Below are 19,261 nucleotides of genomic sequence, written 5' to 3' on the forward strand. Positions count from 1 at the left end.
TCCCCAGTGGCATATGGTGGGCTTGGCGTCCTGCCTCTCCCAAGCTGTTTGCATATGTCATGCTATTCTGGTTGCTACCAGCTACTGTGCTATTCTTCTGTTTCAAAATGTAGGTCGTTTTGAGTTTTCTAGATACATATATTTTGTTATGCATCTAAATATAGGATTTTGCTATGCACCTAAATATAGGGTTATGTTTAGATACACAATAAAATCTATGTACATTAGAAAAGCTAAAATGACCTACATTTTGAAACGGATGCAGTACATACTACAAACTGTAGTGATGTTTGAATTTGAATGTGGTATGCTTCAAGAAAATATGAGGATTTTTAAAGTTGCCAAAAAGAAGAAATGATCAGTATACTTTCTGTTTTCCTTTTAGCTACAAGCGTATCTTCAGTTTTCTTGCAGGATCCGTCTTATTTGCAAGATGCAGTCACATTCCGTACAATATAACTTTTGAAATATTTTTATCTTCAGAATAAATTGTTCCAAGTAAAGAAAAATGTTGTCAGCATGAAAAAGAGTATTATACTTACTATGATAAAAGATATAAATTATTACCGACACAAAGGCAATACCGACAATATCCGCTTGACCTTTTCTAAGCGGGGCCAAGGAAAAGAAAGGATTGAGGCAAAAGCTCCATGTCCCGGGAAAATGTTTTGAAACGAAGAAAAATATTGTAAGCAAGAAATATGTTCCAATAGATAATAAAAATGTTTTGATATCAAGGAAAACTAAAAAAGAGAAAATTTCACCAATGTAACAATAGATTTAACTACCAGAATAATAAAACATAACGTGGAATAATTTTTATCTTAGAATAATTCAAATATACATTAAGAAATAATATATTTGAACTATCAGAACAACTCGATGAAGTATGTTAAAATCTGATCAGATCTATAAGAAATAAAAATTAAAGATACAACTTGTGAAACAAATGGGAGAATTACAAACTAGATAAAAAAAATATCTCCAGGTGGACCGGAAAAGGGAAAAAAGAAATGAAAGAAAAGGGAAATAAATATAAACTTCGCCCAGCGAAAAGGATGAAATTTCGCTGAAATTCTGAAACATGGTTTAAGATTCGTAGCATCAGAGCAACTCCAAAAATTCCCTTATATTACTCCAAAACCTAATTTAGGAAGGAAAAAAAACAAGATCCAACAACTCCTATTTTCCTCGCAAAAATACAACGACGCTAAAAACTCATCCGTTGCTATCCGCGTCGCGACTCCTCAGAACTCCCCAATCGGCCCCCCGTCTTCCTTTCCCGCGCGCAGAGCCGGTCCCGCCGAATTTTTTCCCCGCTCGCGCCAGTTCTGGGAGGAGGCAAGCGTCGGAGGCGCGAGTGGCCTTGCGGCGATGGCGGCGCGAACGGGCTTGCGATGCAGCGACCACGTTCATCTGCTCCGGTTCTGCAGGGGCAAGAACGGCCTGCGTCGATCCCCCGCCCTCCCCTTTAGCCATCTCAATCAATCCCACCCGCCGCCGCACCTTCGTTCGTCGTGAATCGCCGCCATCGCCGCCATCGCCACCGTGGCACCTCAGGAGGCCACCCCGACGCCAAGAACCACGGGACCGAGGCCCCTACGTCGTCCCCGACGCGCGGCTCCGACCTCATCGGCCTCTCGCCGTTCAACCACGCCCGTCGCCGAGCCCTCATCGCTGCGGAATCGAGGCCGGAACTCGCCGGGTGAGCTCGACCTCCGCTGCCTTTCCCCGTCGCCATCCGAGCCTCCCTCTCACCCTCTCTTCTCCTTGTTTGGCCACGCATAACCTCCGGAGGCTATACCGACGCGCGGAAGCAAGAACCCGAGGCCGGAACCCCGTCCACCGCGCAAGCCCGCAAGCCCCGTCCGCCTCCGGCCGTCGCTCGTCATGAAATCAACGACGACGACACCCTGGTGAGCTGCACGAAATCAAGACGACGCGTCGGAGGACAGAGGTAGGTGGCTCGAGCGCGTTTACCGTGGAAGGAGAAGGCAGCGCAGAGCAGCAGGAGGACGGGGAACCGGAGCGGCGGGGGTGGCGGCCATTGATGAGGGGGGCGGCCCAGCTCAAGGGGGCACGCGTGCTGATGTGGCGAGTTTTAAAATATTGGGAAATTTATTATCAAGAATCTGCTGTGAGATGTGATGATTTTGAGGAAAATTTTTTTTAGTAGAGCCCTTCGAAACATAGTTTTGGTAAAGAATGTTTTGGAAACTCGCTCTCACACCAGTTACCGTCGTGCCGGCCTCACTCCAGGCTGCGGCGGCGCAGATGGACCGCTAGGGCCACGCCCGGCAACGGGCGTATCGACCACAGCCTGCATTCTCGGCCACGACGACGGCGAACGGCGACTCAAGCCGTCGCGCGCGCGCGCCGGTACAACGAGCGCCGGAGATTTATTTCTCCATGTTCAGTAAGTGACTCCGTGTGCTGCTCCATTTCAACCACCGACTGCTAATCTCCGCCATCAATTAGATTTGGTTGATATATTGTTTCTTCGGTAGATTTGGTTGGATCAGGTGATAATATTTGGTAGTTGTTGATCGTAGGAGGCTATGAAAAGATTGTGGTTTGGATTGGTTTGGCTATAAAGGATGAATCAAATTCTTTACTTGTAGTATCGTTTGGTGAGATGAGCAAGGATTTACCTGATAGGGTTGAAGTATACAATTTGCTTCATGATGAAGTATTATGCTATCTGTAATCTAAATCTACGAGTTTTTTTAATGGGGACAGAGATATACTTGTCTGCAACGTGAAGTTTGCATGTTTACTGCCTAAACACTGATTTTGTGAAATGGCAATGGCCAGTAGGAAGTGCGTATCTTTTAGAAGCTTATTCTGCCAAGGCAGGGAGAATATGTTATTTTTTTTGGCAGCAGTAATCTGGGCCAGCTGTTAAATACACAGTATAGTGTATTTTGAGAAACCCACTCAAATCCCCCATGGAGATAATCCACAGTCTGCCACTCCTGCACCTGTATCAAATTTTGGGTAACTCTACAGCCTGAATCGATAAAGGAGATTATGACCAGCAAGGGCGAGGAGCTCCAAGCAATGGCCCTTTGGTTTATTCAAGAGATGAGGCAGCAAATTACTTGGATCATACCACTGGTGGATGGAGTGAAGTCAAACACGGAGATTGAGCTGGTTTGCATTGTCTGCTATGCTCCATATGCGGTCTTCTGTTTTGAAGTGGTGGTGGTGGCAGAAAGTATCGTCACCGTAATCTTGTTGAATTACTATTAGCTTTTTGCCTTTATCGTTTCTGCGGATGATGTTGCCATCTTGGTCTTTTCTGTCTCCCTATTTTGCCACAGGTTGGTAGTTTGGTGCAGTTCAGTTAGCACTTAGCAGCATAATAGAAGTTGCGATGCTTTCAGACCTTTTTTTTCCTTCTTTAGTAATGCAAATCATGATATTCCCTGAGACACCCTGCATTTCAAATTGCTGATTGTTTCGTGGTTTTGACCTATACTAACCATTATATTCACTTAACAAGAATTGCTTGATTGGAAGTAAACAGCTAAAGCTCGCAAAGTCCACTAATATGTTTTTTGTTGGTTTTGTATGCAGGGCTATTGTTCACCACACACTATAGTAGATGTCCCTTGGAGTGAGATTTTCAGTGACGAGGATGTCCAACAAGCACATGAGACCAAAAGCTCTTGAGGTCAGCACCTGTGACGTGATCAGCAGCCTCCCTGATGAGTTGCTCCACCATATACTGTCTTTCACGACAGCACGGGAGGCTGTACAGACATGCGTGCTGTCCATGAGATGGCTCCACGTTTGGAAACCATTGCGGCGCCTTAACATTGAAGGACGCGAATTCACTAGCAAGATAGGATTCATGAAATTCATAGACAATTTACTACTGCACCGTGGCTGTATTCCTCTGGACAACTTTCAATGGACCTCAAGTAGTAGTGTTTCCCTTGACGATGACAGAGCTAACCGATGTGTTTGCTATGCTCTGCATTGCAATGTTCGTGAGCTTGGGATCATTGAGCATCATCAGCTATTGAATCTAGATCACTCTTACTTCACTTCAGTCCATCTGAGAATACTCAAATCTCTCTGGTGTTTCAATCACTGACGTCTTCATGGAGAGGCTTTTTTCTCGCTGTCCGGCACGATGATAGACTGTCAATTTCTTGTCACCAAATTTTCCTCTGCCACTCTGAGTAATAATTACATCTCGTTGCATTGAGGCATATGATTTTAACGATGATTTTGAAGATTTTCTGATAGATGCCCCAAACCTTATGTCACTGCACCTGGAGGACCTTCCATTTTTAGCTCCTTGCCTTGTGAATGTATCATCCTTGGTAACAGCCTCAATTTCCCTTGAAGAAGAGTCCTACTCGAGTTTTGATGCAAAATACAGTATATTTGGTGCTCTGTCAAATGCTACGAATTTGAAGTTGCTTGCTCCAGTTGACAATGTATCATCTCTGATCTTAACTTTGCTATGGTCGTCTTCCCTTCTTTCTTTTATATAGCTGATTTTTCGTTTTTGTATGCAATTGCAGTATGATAATTATCCATCACAGTTAAACAAGGTGCTGAAAAGGGACCTCCTGAGGTGCCAGACATTCAACAACCTGAAAAAATTGTCTGTTGGTGATTGGTGCGTGGATGCTGACCTTCTTGCATTGTTCGACTTGCTTCAATTCTCACCAATCATACAGAAACTTACCCTGCATCTTGGATCGGTAAGTGTATATTCCTTCTTATCACGTTGGAATCTTTTTTGCTTCAGAACCAATGTGTTGACAAGGTTTATATTTTTCTCACAAGATTGGAGCTTGGGTTAGTCATTGTAAAACTGATGAATCAAAAGTGAAGGTCAATTGTGAACATCTTAAGAAGGTTAAAATCACTTGTGTCCAGGGAGATAAAAGGGTCCCCAATATTGTGAAAATTATACTTGCCAATGCCAAATCTCTGCTGGAAATTGTTATCAAGCCATACGAGCGTTGGGTAGGTTTGTCATTATGTTATTTCTTTTGTCTCTCTACTGCTCTTATATAAATATCTTTTTATGCTTTCAGGCTCATTTACGAATACCCATTATAACTTGTTGCAGGTAGGTCATGCAGATGTTCAGGACTTTGGTATTTTGACTGTGAATTAGAGCCTCTCATGGTTGGCAAGCCTTATTTTCAGTAAATGTTACAATACTTTGCATCGTTATGTGACCCTTTCTTTTGGTTGTTGGGTACTCTAATAAAAAAAGCTTGGAACTGAAGCTTCTTGGGTCGCAAAATTTTATTTCCTGATAAATGGAGGCTTTTTTTCCCCGTGAGGGAAAACAAAAGGAGGTCTTTTAGCTTCGTTGCGTTTGCTTTGGCTCGTTGCTGATAGCTTCGTTGCCTCGTTGTTGTTGTCATTGTGGCATATGCTTATGATAAAATGGTTGCAGGAGCTTCGCTGCAAACTGCAAGCGATTGTCTTCAGTTTGATCTGGTGATGTTTCATGCTTGGTCTGCATGCCTGCTCTTATTGATCGATTTTGTTAGAAGCTTACGGATGCACTGCGGTGCCTTACATTGTTTGAGTCATGCTAACTTTCGAATGATCCTCTGTTTTTTTTTGGTTGTGTAGCTGGTGTCTGGTTTCAGTATTTGAATGCATCGTATATTTTACTTTTGAGCTAATATGTTAGGGATATGTTTTACTGTTAGTAACTGTTGATATAAAGGAATTAGGTACGCTTCTGGGCTTGACAGTCTCTTAACATTCCTGGCAATGCTCTGAAAATATACTGATGCTGTGATGCATATTATTTACCTTCCCAGTACGGGGGGAGTTACGTGGGTTGGATTTTGGGAACCGCATTCTACAAAATTTGGGTTTCCAAAAACCTAGCTGTGTTCACCTGAATTTGCACGCATTTGGCTTGTTGCGTATGCTTTGGCGAAGCCACTCCTAGAAAAATGTAGGAATAAATCTTTGCGTCTCAGTTCATTTATATTTAGTAATAAACCTCTGTTCAACCAAAGCTCAGCCGGCCCAATTGGGCTTATTGGGCAGCCCAGATTTATGGCAGTTCCGGAGATCAGCCCATAAGCTAACTACTCCCTCCGTTCCAAATTATATATCGTTTTAGCTTTTTTAAGTGTATAGTTTTTACTATACGCTTACATGCATATCTAAATGTATAGCAATATTTATGAGTAAAAACTACTTACGACTATTCCACTTGCTCCCATCTAGAAGCACATGATTGGGTCATGATCTGATTTCAAGCCTGCTTCCGAGCTACAAAGACGACGGAAGACAATTCGGCTGCAAGGGACCTCCCGGCCTGAAAAGGTGAGCCTAAATCCACTCACTTTCATGCAGCTGCAGCTGGATGATAGGTCCAGGACCTTGCTGCCGTCGCGTCGCGCGCATGAGCACGTTCTCTTAGCTTCTCACATTTTTCGTGCTAGATGTACGTAGTACAGGGAAAAAAAAAGTCTAATACACATCCACACAGGACATGATGGATTCAGGTCTCCCTCAGGTCCTCGTCTTGGTCAATCGTACATGCATTTCTGAACGTCCAAGACTCTAAAAGAAGATCGTTGTGGTCACTTGTTGCTTCAACATGTGACAAGGCATGCTTTGTTGATCGGTAGAGGAAAGGGCTATTTAGTTGATCTCTTGTGTCTACCACTGGCTACTGTTGTAATGTTGTGTGCTCTCTTGACCCATTCGTTGGTTTCTTGTTTAGGGCACATGTTGTAAGTTGCAACATCTAACTGATTTATCCTTTGCATAACATCCTATATTCCTATCATCCGATATGACGTCTATATGCAAGAAAATGGTGGAAGTATGTATTTTATTTAAACTAAAACAAGCTAGAGTATTTGCTTATTGCCATCAGCAATAAACCCTTTTTTTTGTTAATCTTTGACTAACACATAATCTAAAAATTTATGCATTATACCGTACAAATTCTGCAACATTGGAAATACTTTCATCTGATGTCAAGTTCATAGTTATTACATTACAATATATTAGAGACCACACAAAGTCTTACAAAAATAAAATGAATATACTATATTCACTTTTCTTAATTATTTTTTTCAACGAACTTTTCTTAATTATTTTATGACCCAACAGACGCTTTCATAAATCGTTACCAACAGAAAAGGGGAAAGATACGTCTTGAAAATTAAAGTGACAATGCTATACATATAATCAACTATCACACCACATCAGGGTCGCTATTGTTTCAAGTTGACGCCAGAATGATTCGTACACGGCAGCTTCTCCAATTAACTAACAACAAGGGTCCGGACGATGCTATATTTGTGTGTCATATCAATCATCAGTAGGCAGTAGCCATGCTAATTGCACATCAATTTTCAAAATAGACACCGTTGGACCCTGATTAGTTCCACGTATCTAGTCTTACGATCTTATCACAATTTATTCTTTATCACAAAAAGGAAACAGAAGCATACATCTAATGAATCCAGCTTCGACAATTCATGCAACCACCGGTCTAACAAAACCCTGCCGGTGCTCACCTAAGTGATCTTGAAAAGAGATGAGGATAAGATCATAGGATTTGATTGGGTTTGGGGCTCGGGACCCAGCTGGTGATTAACGGCTATAGTGTTGCTACGTTTAGTCACCGGTGTTTGGTTGTAGGCTGCTCTCAGTGCCAATATCTTATTAGAGTTCACAAAGATGCTTTGAAAATTTGAACTCGAATGAAGACAGATGGTACAGGAAAGTTTGCAGTACTTTTGCTGTTTCCCACTTAGTCCAACTTTCATCTTTAAACAATACATTTTGTGCATGAAAAAGTTTGCAGCCAAGCACCACTAATTATTTTACAATATGAATTATGGTCTTGGTTTTGGGTACCACCCATGCCAGTAGTTAAGATAGGGCTACACATTAATTTTCTACTGGCTGTTCCAAATTACTTTTGTTTTGACTTTTCTATATTCATAGCTTTTGCTAGCACCTAGATGTATGCTATGTCTAGATACAAAATTATGTATCTAGAAAAACCAAAACGAATAGTAATTTGGTACGGAGCGAATACTAGTTAATTAGAAGGTAGGTGTCTCTGTCCTGAGGAGAGACAAACTACAGGCTGCCCCCTGCATTTTTCCTTTGCAAAAGCATAGGCTATGCATGGACACGGGAGGCTACGAGGAAGGAAGAATCAGCAAGCTACATGGAACATAGTACAACTTATTGGTCTCACACACTGTACCGAATCCTTGGCAATGCTATATATAGCCAGATAAGTTTAATGAACAAATGTTGTTGGGGAATTGGGTACTGCAAGTCTGAAATTTTAAAGACCACTTGTCAGTGAGACATCCAATGGCATAACGTGCACGCTTCGTGCTGTGCATCCAATTTCCCAACCACTATATTGGTGGTCTTGCTCACCGCTTGGCTTCATGCCTGTAACACCCTGGTATTAATTAGGGTCATTAACATTTAAATTAAACAAATAAATGTATCTAATAATTTTATTAGCATGTGAGCACATGTGGCCATGATTTATCTTACAAAATGTGATTATTAAGGTGTTTATGTTATCTTTACAACTAAATATAAATTAAAAGTATAAATACGAAAAGTACCAAGTGTAGTTTAAAATGTTAAATGCATAATTATTGACTCATGAACATGTCTAAATCCCAAAATAAAATCAAATTCCACATTTACACGTGTTTTCTGGAAAACTCAAGTGTTGAGGTATGTCATTTTAGCCTTGTTCGAGTGCGTTAAAATTTTATTTTGCCTAAACACTTAACTTTGACCAAGTACAAGATTGGTAGTCCTTATCTAGTTTCCCATGAGTATAAGCTTGATCTGTGAAATTTTGTTTGATTGTTGAAAAACACCGTGAAAATCTGGTCCGCCTCATGTTTTCAGCTTTACCCTGAAATGGCCAAGTCTCCCATTAAACCAATATCCTGAATCCTGAATCCCTGCCATGTGCATTGTTTTATGTCTGAACCTGCTAGTTGCATCTTGCCACAATCTGATGTCATGACCCTGTTGAACAATAAAAGTAATTGATCAAGTCGCAATATAAAATAAAAGGGACGCTTGCAATATAGCTACAAATAGCTAAAATGTACCAATGAAAACTTAGTATGTTTTTCTCTATAAATGAAATCATTTCAAATTGATTTGTATGTCCTTTTATGTTGTTGGCTTGCGACTTTATCGTGAAAGAAATACTTCTGACAAGATACTAAACAAATCTGATCATTACTAGCAACAACCACGCTTCCTGGTGTAGTTAGTTTAGTTTAATAATTGGTAATCGCTATTGTATGAAAACTTCAAAATATTACACTCTTTGCATGCATAGTTCTCGTGTTTGGCTTGTGTTCTGTTAGCTCGCGTTATCAGTGACTTGCATCTCATTCATGACATTTCACGTAGGCACCGCTACTGACGAAGTGGAGCACGAGCTTGTGGCTGTGGAGCAAGCTTAGCCGCGAAGTCCGGAAGGAGTATCCAAAAGACCCGGCCCAAGGTCCGGAAGGATCCAAGCTTAGTTGACACTAAGGGCCTGTTTGGCAGAGCTCCAGCTCTGAAAAAACAGCTCCAGATCCATAGATCCACCTAGCTCCTCCATAGAGCTGCTCCACCGTGGATCTGAAATCTCAAAAAGCGTTTGGTACAGCTCCACTCTTATCTTTGTCTCACTGGCAATTTGGACCCATGCATCAGAATTAAAAGAAAAAGAAAAAAACATCTTCTTCACGGCGAGTGTGACCTCTCCACGCCTCCGCTGCCGCGCCTGCGGACCCGCTGCTCTCCTGCGCTCCGTCGGCAAGGGCAAGTAGGGGCGGGCGGGGCTCCGGCGGCAGAGGCGGGCAGGTATGGCTCCAACTCCGGGTGGAGCCGCTCCACTCCAGAACTCCACATGGAGCCAGCTCCGCTCCAAAACTCCAGAACAAAAATGGGGTGTTTGGCTAGATGGGTGCCCTCAGCTCCAAAAAAGATCGATTTCAGTGTGGATTGCCATTGTTGCCCCCCAATTAAGGCCCCACTTGTCATCCTCTCTATCCTATCTTCTTCTTCCCCTTTTTTCCACTGCACTGTGCCGCACACGGGAGACCCTCCACGGGCGGCGGGGTGGGCGGCAACGGGCGCGGTGGGCGGCGACGGGCGGTGACGGGCGACGGGGCGGCGACGGGTGGCGACAGGCGTCGCCGGGCGGCGGGGTGGCAACGGGCGACGGGTGGCGGGGCCGGCCGGCCACAGGGGCGGCGACGGGCGGGGTTCTGGCGGCGAGTGGGGCTCGGGAGAATAGACGGGCGGCGGGCAGCGACGGGCGACGGGCGACGGGCGACGGGCGACGGGCGGCGACGGGCGGCGGGGCCGGCCGGCCACGGGGGTGGCGATGGGCGGGGCTCTGGCGGCGAGTGGGGCTCGGGAGAATAGAAGGGAGAATAGAATGAAACATTTTTTTGTGTAACCAGTGGCATTGGTGGGTAATTACCCACCAACTCCATGAGGAGGTTCAAAAGAGAGGTTTCTGGAGTAGCAAAAGAGGTGCTCCAAAACTCCACCTCCATTTGCACTACAGCTCCATGGAGTTGGCAACTCCATGGAGTTTTGGAGTTGGGGTGTTTGGCTGAATTTTTTGATGGAGTTGCTGGAGTTTAGGAGTGGAGCCGTGCCAAACAGGACCTAACTCTAGCGCTTGGGAGGCAAGTCCCGGAGCATAACCGTTACTTTTAAAACTATACAATAACTCTAGAGCTTGGGAGGCAAGCCCCGGAGATAACAGTTACTTTTAAAACTATACAATGTCCTTATTTATGTATCTATGCATTTACGTTCCTAGGTGTTGAATGACACCATAGATGCATGATCCCTAAGAATCCCAAGTTAAATACTAGCATGTGTAGGTTGAGAGAAATATCATGCTTAATTAAGGATGGTAGAAGACGAGTGATGGTCTGTCACTCGCGAGATTAGGTTCCTTTGTTAAAACTGAAATGAATGGTTCACATGAGAAATTGAGAATGAATCAATGAGGAAAAAAATGAAGACCGGGCGGAGATGAGTTGGTTAAGGATATAAAATGGATGGAAAGTAATCCTCCGCCTGTGTCGATCAAGGCTAGTCCGTTGTGGCCCCTTTGATTGAGTTTGAACTGTATTATCCACGTGCTGGAAGTATGAGGTATTGAAACTGGTAAAACCTATGACCTTATTGCGCGATAGTAGATTGACTTGGTCCTGTTTCCTATTCATGTGCTAGTCAGTAACTCATGTCTAACCCTGAGAGGTACCGGTGGGGATTAGTACTCGAGGGTCGCAAGAGGGTTCAAATGTTAACGCTCTCTAATTGCCATATGCGGCTCGACGGGGCATGCATATGTCTTGTGTATAGGTCCACCTTGCAAGGTCATCAAGTCGAATCAATTCGCCACCACTCTCGGTTAAGAGAACCTTGATCACTGAGTCACATCATAGTAAGAAGTAGAATGCAAAGAAGTATGAATGTGGATGATGTTGTTATCTAATCAATTATTTTTATATACTGAAAAGTTCTGAATATCTTGCTCACTTAGAATGGTTAAGTTAACTTTAAATTGGATGCTAAAACTTGAAAGTAAGGATCTACTCTTAGTTGCTTTTTTTGCAAAACAAACCCCTCAGCCTGAAGCCTTGCATACTAGGAGTCGGCTAAGTATATACCATAGTAGGGTAAATCTTGCGAAGTATTAGTATTCTCAGAGTTGTTGTTGTGACCCTTTTTTCAGGAGGTGTCGCTTCTCCGTGATGTCATATCGGTGGGCTCGACGTGATGTCTTTCTCAGCGTCGCTTGCGCTTGTGTAACTAAACGATCAGCTTTTGTTTTTCAAACTTTACTTCCGTTGTACCCTTAAAATTTATGTATTACTTATCTATTTGAACTCTTTTTTGTAAACTTACATATCACCCTTTGTGTTGTATCCTTAATTTGTGTAAAGTCTGCCATGTTTGTACTATCTGCGCTTATCTTCGTGTGAGACTTGTGGTGTATTGTTTCGATCGAGATATTCAGTGGTTGCATCGGGCTTGACCAAACAGCCTGCCAGATTACACCGTTTTAAGTGCGTATTGACCGGATTAACCATTAGCAGAATGGTTAGCGCACTTAAGCTGGTTTAATTTAGGTGATTCTACCACAGTACCATGGCTCGTACTTATGTGCATGTTCTGCTAACTGCTTCCAATTAACTTGCATTATGCTGCTGGCATATTGCATTGGCTGTTAAATTGGGGGCAACACAGCAGCATGAACATGCAAACAATTCGAGGCCACATTTGCTAGCAAGACTGATAAAATAAAAGTGTAAACATGTGAGACTTAGGTGTTGCACTGTCCTTTCCAGTTCGTTGCATAGAGAATGCTAGCATTAAGCAGCTGGCTGTGGCATTCTGTAGTTTATGGCTGTGCCTACAAACATGCAGGCAGAACGTAACATGCTGGCAGATGGATATACACAGGGTGTGTGTGTTGTGTTGATACACAACCATAGGAATGATTACCTGATTAGCCATTCCTAACAACCTGGGCAGGCCATTCCTTTATCCTTTGGCCTCTCCCTTTATCCTTTTCGGTATTCTTTACCCTTTCTGTGTCCCTCCAAAGACGGCCAGAGGCACATGCATGAGCAAGTGAATGATAGAGTACCTTGTACATCAATCAAATGCTCTGGACTGGAGCATCTAGCGACTATGATTCTCAGGTTTGACGCCTGGAATTGGAACAGACTGTTATGTGCAGAACTTTCCATGTTTCTTCTGTCAACCACTTTGGGAGGGACTACATTATCCTTGTTATGCAGACATCTAATTTTCGTTTACCCTTCTTTTTTTTTTTTGACTTTCAGAGAGTGGAAGCAGCTGTAATGCACCTTTACGGTTAAGGTCAAGGGAAGATCACCCCTTATCATGGCAAGGACGCTAAATTTGGGAGCAGGCACACTGTAAAAGAACTTGGTTAGGCCTGGCTATAAAGCTGAGATTCTTTGTTAGATATGTAAAGTTTCCTGCCATGGCTCCGAATTGAAGAAGCTCAAAATGAACTAAAAGGGAATGAGATTTTGTGGCTCCTGTGCCTTGTGAATCTGACAATATAATGGAAGCTGCAATTAAGCCGAACGTAGCACACCCTAATTTTTTGCTACCAGCTCCTCGATTGTTTAATTCGGACTCTCCAGTGCCCAGAACCTGAGCTGAAACTAGTTGAAATAGGTATCAAAAGGTACAAGATGTCAAACAATTAGAGGCATTGTTGGTTTCTGATTGAAACATGTCCCCGGTTATTCATACTTCTGTCGATCGATTTCTGATCCCTCACATGTGTAAGGTTCCCATTGTCCAGCTCATTTTCTGACAACAAGGCGATCTTAGTTTGTTGCCTCAAAAGGGTTCATATACCAACTACTCCTACACACTACGCCACCAACTGCTCAAACAGTTTCGAATCTCGTAGTTGGTAAGCATATAGAAGCTTCGCCAACCCTAAACCCGAAATTATTGCTCCTAATTTTCTTTGAATCTGTCTTTTCTTTTGATACAATAACTCGATCCATCGGCTGCAAAAAGTGTGATCGATGGACAACCCATGTCCTGCTTGACTTGTGTTAGCTTACCAAACATTTCTGATTGAAGCTGTGCTTGTTGTAGCTAGCTAGGTACAGTTAGTTATGCGTATAGCAGAAGAACATGACAAAAGGAAATGCATGGAAGAACATTCCCGGTTGGTGCTTTTGATCGATGGTGTACCCTACTCGTTCCTTGCGACAAGTTCTCAGAATCTTTTGATTGTTCGCATTTTCCTCGCCGTTTTTTGTCCATGTTTTAATTGTTGTTTAATTCAGTGGGCATCGTTTCAGTGGAGTAGGTGTGTGCGACAGTGCGTGCATGCACCTGCATCTATGCTGCTGCAGTGCTTTGCACCTACATTACCTGAACATCAATCTCTTTCTTTTTTTTGGAAAAAAAAATAAGCTGAAAAACAATACTCCTTGTTACGAAACATGAGATTAGATAATCTCATCCATCCATCCATCCATCGGTGTATCGGTTCTTGGAACCGACATCACCGTCCAGCATATGGATGCGGCGGCTGCCACTACGTCCGTACGTCGCACCCATTCCCTATGTATATGTATGAAAGATTGAATTAATGAAACTACCGATCCATTCTCTCTTGTTCATTGTTTCTCTCATTTACATTACTCAAAACACGTTATCAGCACTGCTCCGAGAGAAAGAAGGAAAAGTTGAAGATCGATAGGAAGAACGAGGAGGCCTTGGCATTTAGCGGCTGAAGATGTCTCATGAGGTTAACTTAATAGAGGAGGAATTATGTCTTGTGGACAGTTGTGCCACAAAAGGGAGCTCAAATATTTTTAGACTCTCAAGAAGAGAGATGGAAAAGTTTTGACCATCGCTGGACGCGATGCTGTGATAGTTGGGTTTGGTGGAGCCACTATACACTCCCCATGGGTACACATATTATAATTGAGGATACAATCCTGTATCCCGATTCAACTCGTACCCTACTAAGTTTTACAGATATCCGTCGAAATGGGATTCATGTTGAAACCCATGAGGACAATCAAGGAGAATTTCTTCTCTTGACTAAAAAAAATGGATATGGCAAACGCATATGTGAAAGAATTCCATCACTCTCATCTAGGTTCTACTATACATATATTAAGGCCATTGCACATGTTGCATATAAGGTAATTTTTCAGAATGTCGATCCATTCCACACCTGGCATGATCGACTTGGGCACCCTGAAATAGGGATGATGAGAAAAATTATCGACAATTCTATTGGTCATAATTTACTCACTGCAAAGTTTTCCATAATCCTCCGATTTTGTGTGCACCGCATGTGCCACTGGTAAATTGATTTTGAGACCATTTCCTCTCAAAATCAAGGTTGAACCACTTAAATTCCTTGAAAGAATTTAAGGAGATATTTGCGGTCTGATTGTGCCAACTTCTGAACCGTTCAGGTATTTTATAGTATTGATTGACGCATCTACTCAATTGTCACACTTGTGTCTACTTTCGACACGCAACCATGCATTTGCCAAAATAATGTCTTAACTCATAAAGTTAAAGGCAAATTTTCCTAAACATAGGATTCAATCAATCCGTATGGACAATGCTGCAGAATTCACCTCTCATGCTATCAACGATTATTGTATGGCATTGGAAATTTAAGTTCAGCACTCTAATCCATATGTCCATACCCAGAATGGTTTGGCTGAATCGTTGATCAAAAGGATCAAGCTCATTGCAAGACCTTTGTTAATGGATTGCCAATTGCCTACGTCGTGTTGGGGTCATGCAGTATTGCACGTTGCCGACCTTGTCCAACTACGACCAACTACGTATCATGATACTTCCCTAATGCAGTTAGTACGTGGAAATCCTCAAGTATTTCCCATTTGCATAAGTTCGGGTGTGTTGTCTACATCCCGATCTCACCACCTCAGTGTACCGCTATGGGCCCACATAGGAAAGTGGGGATCTATGTGGGATTTCAACCTCCGTCGATCATTAAGTATTTAGAACCCCTAACGGGAGATCTATTTACCACCCGGTATGCTAATTTTATCTTTGATGAGGAACATTTCCCGTCATTAGGGGGAGACTTCAAGTACCAGAAAGAATGCTAGGAAATTGATTGGAATGCTCAACGTATTCCAACCTTTGATCCACGTACTACAGAAACTGAACTACAGGTTTAGAAGATCATACATTTGCAAAGACTTGCAAATGAACTGCCAGATGCATTCACCAATTACAAAAGTGTTACTAAATTCATTCCCGCTCAGAATGTGCCAGAAAGAGTGGAGGTACCAAATAAAACCACTCAACTCCCACTTAATAATAAAGAGAGGGAGAAGTATGGCTGCCAAGCGAGATACTAATGCTAGCAAGCAAAGAAAGATGGTGAATGCAAGTCAACCTTCAATTGACGGACACCAAATGGATACTTCGTATCAAGTGGATCGTGATGATCTGCGGCTAGCTCTCGGTGGTGCATATTGCCAAGACTGGGACATCGGAAGACCCTAGACATATCATTTCGGGAAGTCACGATAACTCTATAAGGGTAAACGAAATTGCCATCAACTATGTTGAGACTGGGGAGACTTTTGATAGAAAAGCTACAATTATTGACACATATTTCTTGGAGAAAATTGTTGAATGCCTTCAACCTGATTAATATCCTAAATCCATGGTAGAGTGCCAAAAGCGCTCGGACCGGAACAAATGGAAGGATGCAATTGCAGTGGAGTTAGCCTCGCTTTACAAAAGAGAAGTATTCTTGGCTGTAATGACTACCCCTCATGATATCTTTCTGTGGGATACAAGTGAGTTTTTGTCCGTAAACGGAACAAAAATAATAAGGTGGTGAGATATAAAGCAAGGCTTGTAGCACAGGGTTTTACGCAAAAACCCGATGTTGATTTCAACGAGACTTACTCTCCAGTCATGAGTGCAATAACTTTCCAATATTTAATATCATTGGTAGTACAAAATCGTCTATCTATGCAGTTGATGGACGTAGTGACAGCATACCTCTACGGGTCACTAGATTCTGATATATACATGAAGGTTCCTGACAAAATCGATGTTCTGAGTCCTAAGGCAAATCGCAACATGTATTGCGTTAAGTTGCAGAAGTCACTTTATGGCTTAAAACAATCGGGCAGGATGTGGTATAACTGATTAAGTGAATTCCTCCTACAGAAGGGATACACTAAAAATGATGATTGCCCGTGCGCCTTCATTAAAAAAACCATAGGATTTTGCATTATCTCAGTCTATGTTGATGATCTTAATATCATTGGCAATGAACTGGATATTGATGAAGCACGTCATCATTTAAAGATGGAGTTTCAAATGAAGGACTTAGGTCAAACCAAATTTTGCTTAGGTCTACAACTTGAGCATTTACCTTCAGGAATCCTTGAGCACCAAAGTGCATATACCGAAAAGGTATTGGAGAAATTCAATATGGATAAGTCATATCCATCTAAAACTCCCATGGTGGTCAAATCTCTAAACGTAGAGAAAGACCCATTTAGACCAAGGGAAAGTGGAGAAGAGATATTGGGACAAGAATTCCCACATCTTAGTGCTATTGGTGCGCTTATGTATCTTGCTAATAGCACCCGGTCGGATATTGCTTATGCAGTAAACCTGCTTGCAAGATATAGAGATGCTCCTACCAAACGCCATTGGGCTGGAGTTAAGAATATCTTTCGATATCTCAATGGCACAAAAGATCTTGGCCTCTTCTTCAAGGGGAATAATGATCCAACTTTGATTGGGTATACCAATGCTAGCTACTTATCAGATCCCCACAATGCTAGATCGCAAACAGAATTCGTTTTCTTGCAAGGTGGAACTGCTATTTCATCAAAGTCTTTCATACAAACTTTGGTAGCTACATCCACCAACCATTCTGAAATAATTGCATTATTTGAAGCATCACGTGAGTGTGTATGGCTTCGCAGGATGGTAAACCACATACTTACGTCTTGTGGTATTGGTTCACTCAAATCACCAACCATTATCTATGAAGATAATGTTGCTTGTATTGTTCAGATGACAACAGGTTATATTAAGAGCAATTGTTCAGATGACAACAGGTTATATTAAGAGCAATATTACCAAACATATTGCTCATAAATTGTTTTATCCTCATGAGCTTAAGCAAAATGGGGATATAAACATCTTGCAGACAAAGTCTTGTAATAATCTTGTTGAATTCACAAAGTCTTTACTATACTCTTCATTTCATAAATCTATTGAGGGGATTGGTATGAGACAACTCAAAGACTTGCAAGAATCAGGGGCAGTATCTCTCTCATAAATAATTTGTTATGCCATCATATTACACTCTTTTCTTTGTATGAGTTTTTTCCCTTTCGAGTTTCTCATCCAAAGTTTTTAATGAGGTAATATCAACATAAGCTATATGCTTCATCATTTATTTTTTCCCACTGGGATTTTTAACAATGATGATTATAAGCATATAATTCCTTGGACTACACTATGAGCTTCACCCACAGGATCCAAATAAAAGATTTATCTATACTGATTATTCTCCTTATTTTCCCATCAGGTTTTGAAGAGTTTTCTACATATATTTCTCAGATTTCTTAACAGATATCTTGAAGGAATAAATCTTCTAATTGGAGGATGATCAAAGCTGGATTCGATCAGGGGAGTGTTACAAAACATGAAATTAGATGATCTCATCCATCCATCCATCGGTTCTTGGAACCGACATCACCATCCGGCGTACAGACACGGTGGTTGCCACCGCGTCCGTATGTCACACACATTCCTTGTGTATATGTATGAAAGATTGAATCAATGAAACTACCGATCCATTCTCTCTCGTTTACATTACTCAAAACTCTCCTCACCAGTCACCAACCAAAAGTTTTTGTTGGGAGCATATATTTATGCGGCTTATCATTGTAGTTGCTAAATGGCCTTATCAGGTGTTGTGACATTTATAAATGCAGCACGCACATTGGGAGATGCATAGCAATTGGTGTAGAAAATTTCACTTGTTAACCAAAATACCAAATAATTGTGCCGGGCTGGGGCCCTCGATCCATGTAGGGATCTGCACCCACAAGCGACAAGCCTGCAGATTTCCAAGTTCTCACGTAGTAGACATGTGAGTAGTACTTATGTGAGTGTATAGTTGACAGACTCGTGTCTCTTCCAACCGGAATGGGTGTGATGCATGCAGCACAACCTCCGAGTCCCTCAGATGATGGACCTCGTGCATGGCGACGATCAAAATCTGGGAGGAAGTGGACGCATCGCCGCATCCGCCGGCCTGAATGCCTGATTGAGTTGTCTCCGGCCACCTTCAGGCGTATGCAGCTGTTGCCCTGACTGCTCAGCGGCAGTGACTTGAGTCTGCAGAGTTAGGGGGTGTTTGGCACACGGGGTTAAAAACTCCTGTCACATCGGATGTTTGGATATTAATTAGAAGTATTAAATATTGGTTAATTACAAAACTAATTGCACAACCCTTAGGCTAAATCGCGAGACGAATCTATTAAGCCTAATTAGTCCATGATTTGACAATGTGGTGCTACAGTAACCATTCGCTAATGATGGATTAATTAGGCTTAATAGATTCATCTCGCGATTTAGCCTAGGGGTTCTACTATTAATTTTATAATTAGCTCATATTTAATCATCCTAA

The 19,261-nt window shown here is 42.2% G+C and overlaps 1 protein-coding gene across 1 annotated transcript; it reads left to right on the top strand.

Annotated features, from left to right (window-relative positions):
• Window positions 1-3,930: 3,930 nt before the first annotated feature.
• LOC117849913 (uncharacterized) lies at window positions 3,931-5,343 on the top strand. The gene is made up of 4 exons (XM_034731650.2): window positions 3,931-4,451; window positions 4,539-4,721; window positions 4,807-4,989; window positions 5,096-5,343. Exons 1-4 carry the CDS (start codon window positions 4,272-4,274, stop codon window positions 5,141-5,143), a joined length of 594 nt encoding a protein of 197 aa, XP_034587541.1. The 5' UTR covers window positions 3,931-4,271; the 3' UTR covers window positions 5,144-5,343.
• The last annotated feature ends 13,918 nt before the right edge of the window (window positions 5,344-19,261 follow it).

This window comes from Setaria viridis, chromosome 3 (assembly GCF_005286985.2).
Source record: "Setaria viridis chromosome 3, Setaria_viridis_v4.0, whole genome shotgun sequence".
NCBI classification, from domain to species: domain Eukaryota; kingdom Viridiplantae; phylum Streptophyta; class Magnoliopsida; order Poales; family Poaceae; genus Setaria; species Setaria viridis.

Bases quoted from the DNA above. Each gene is read 5' to 3' on its own strand.
- LOC117849913 (XM_034731650.2), top strand. From the start codon at position 4,272: ATGTCACTGCACCTGGAGGACCTTCCATTTTTAGCTCCTTGCCTTGTG. The intron at 4,452-4,538 runs GTATCATCTCTG...ATGCAATTGCAG, and splicing joins TGCTTGCTCCAGTTGACAAT to TATGATAATTATCCATCACA. The intron at 4,722-4,806 runs GTAAGTGTATAT...TTTTCTCACAAG, and splicing joins TTACCCTGCATCTTGGATCG to ATTGGAGCTTGGGTTAGTCA.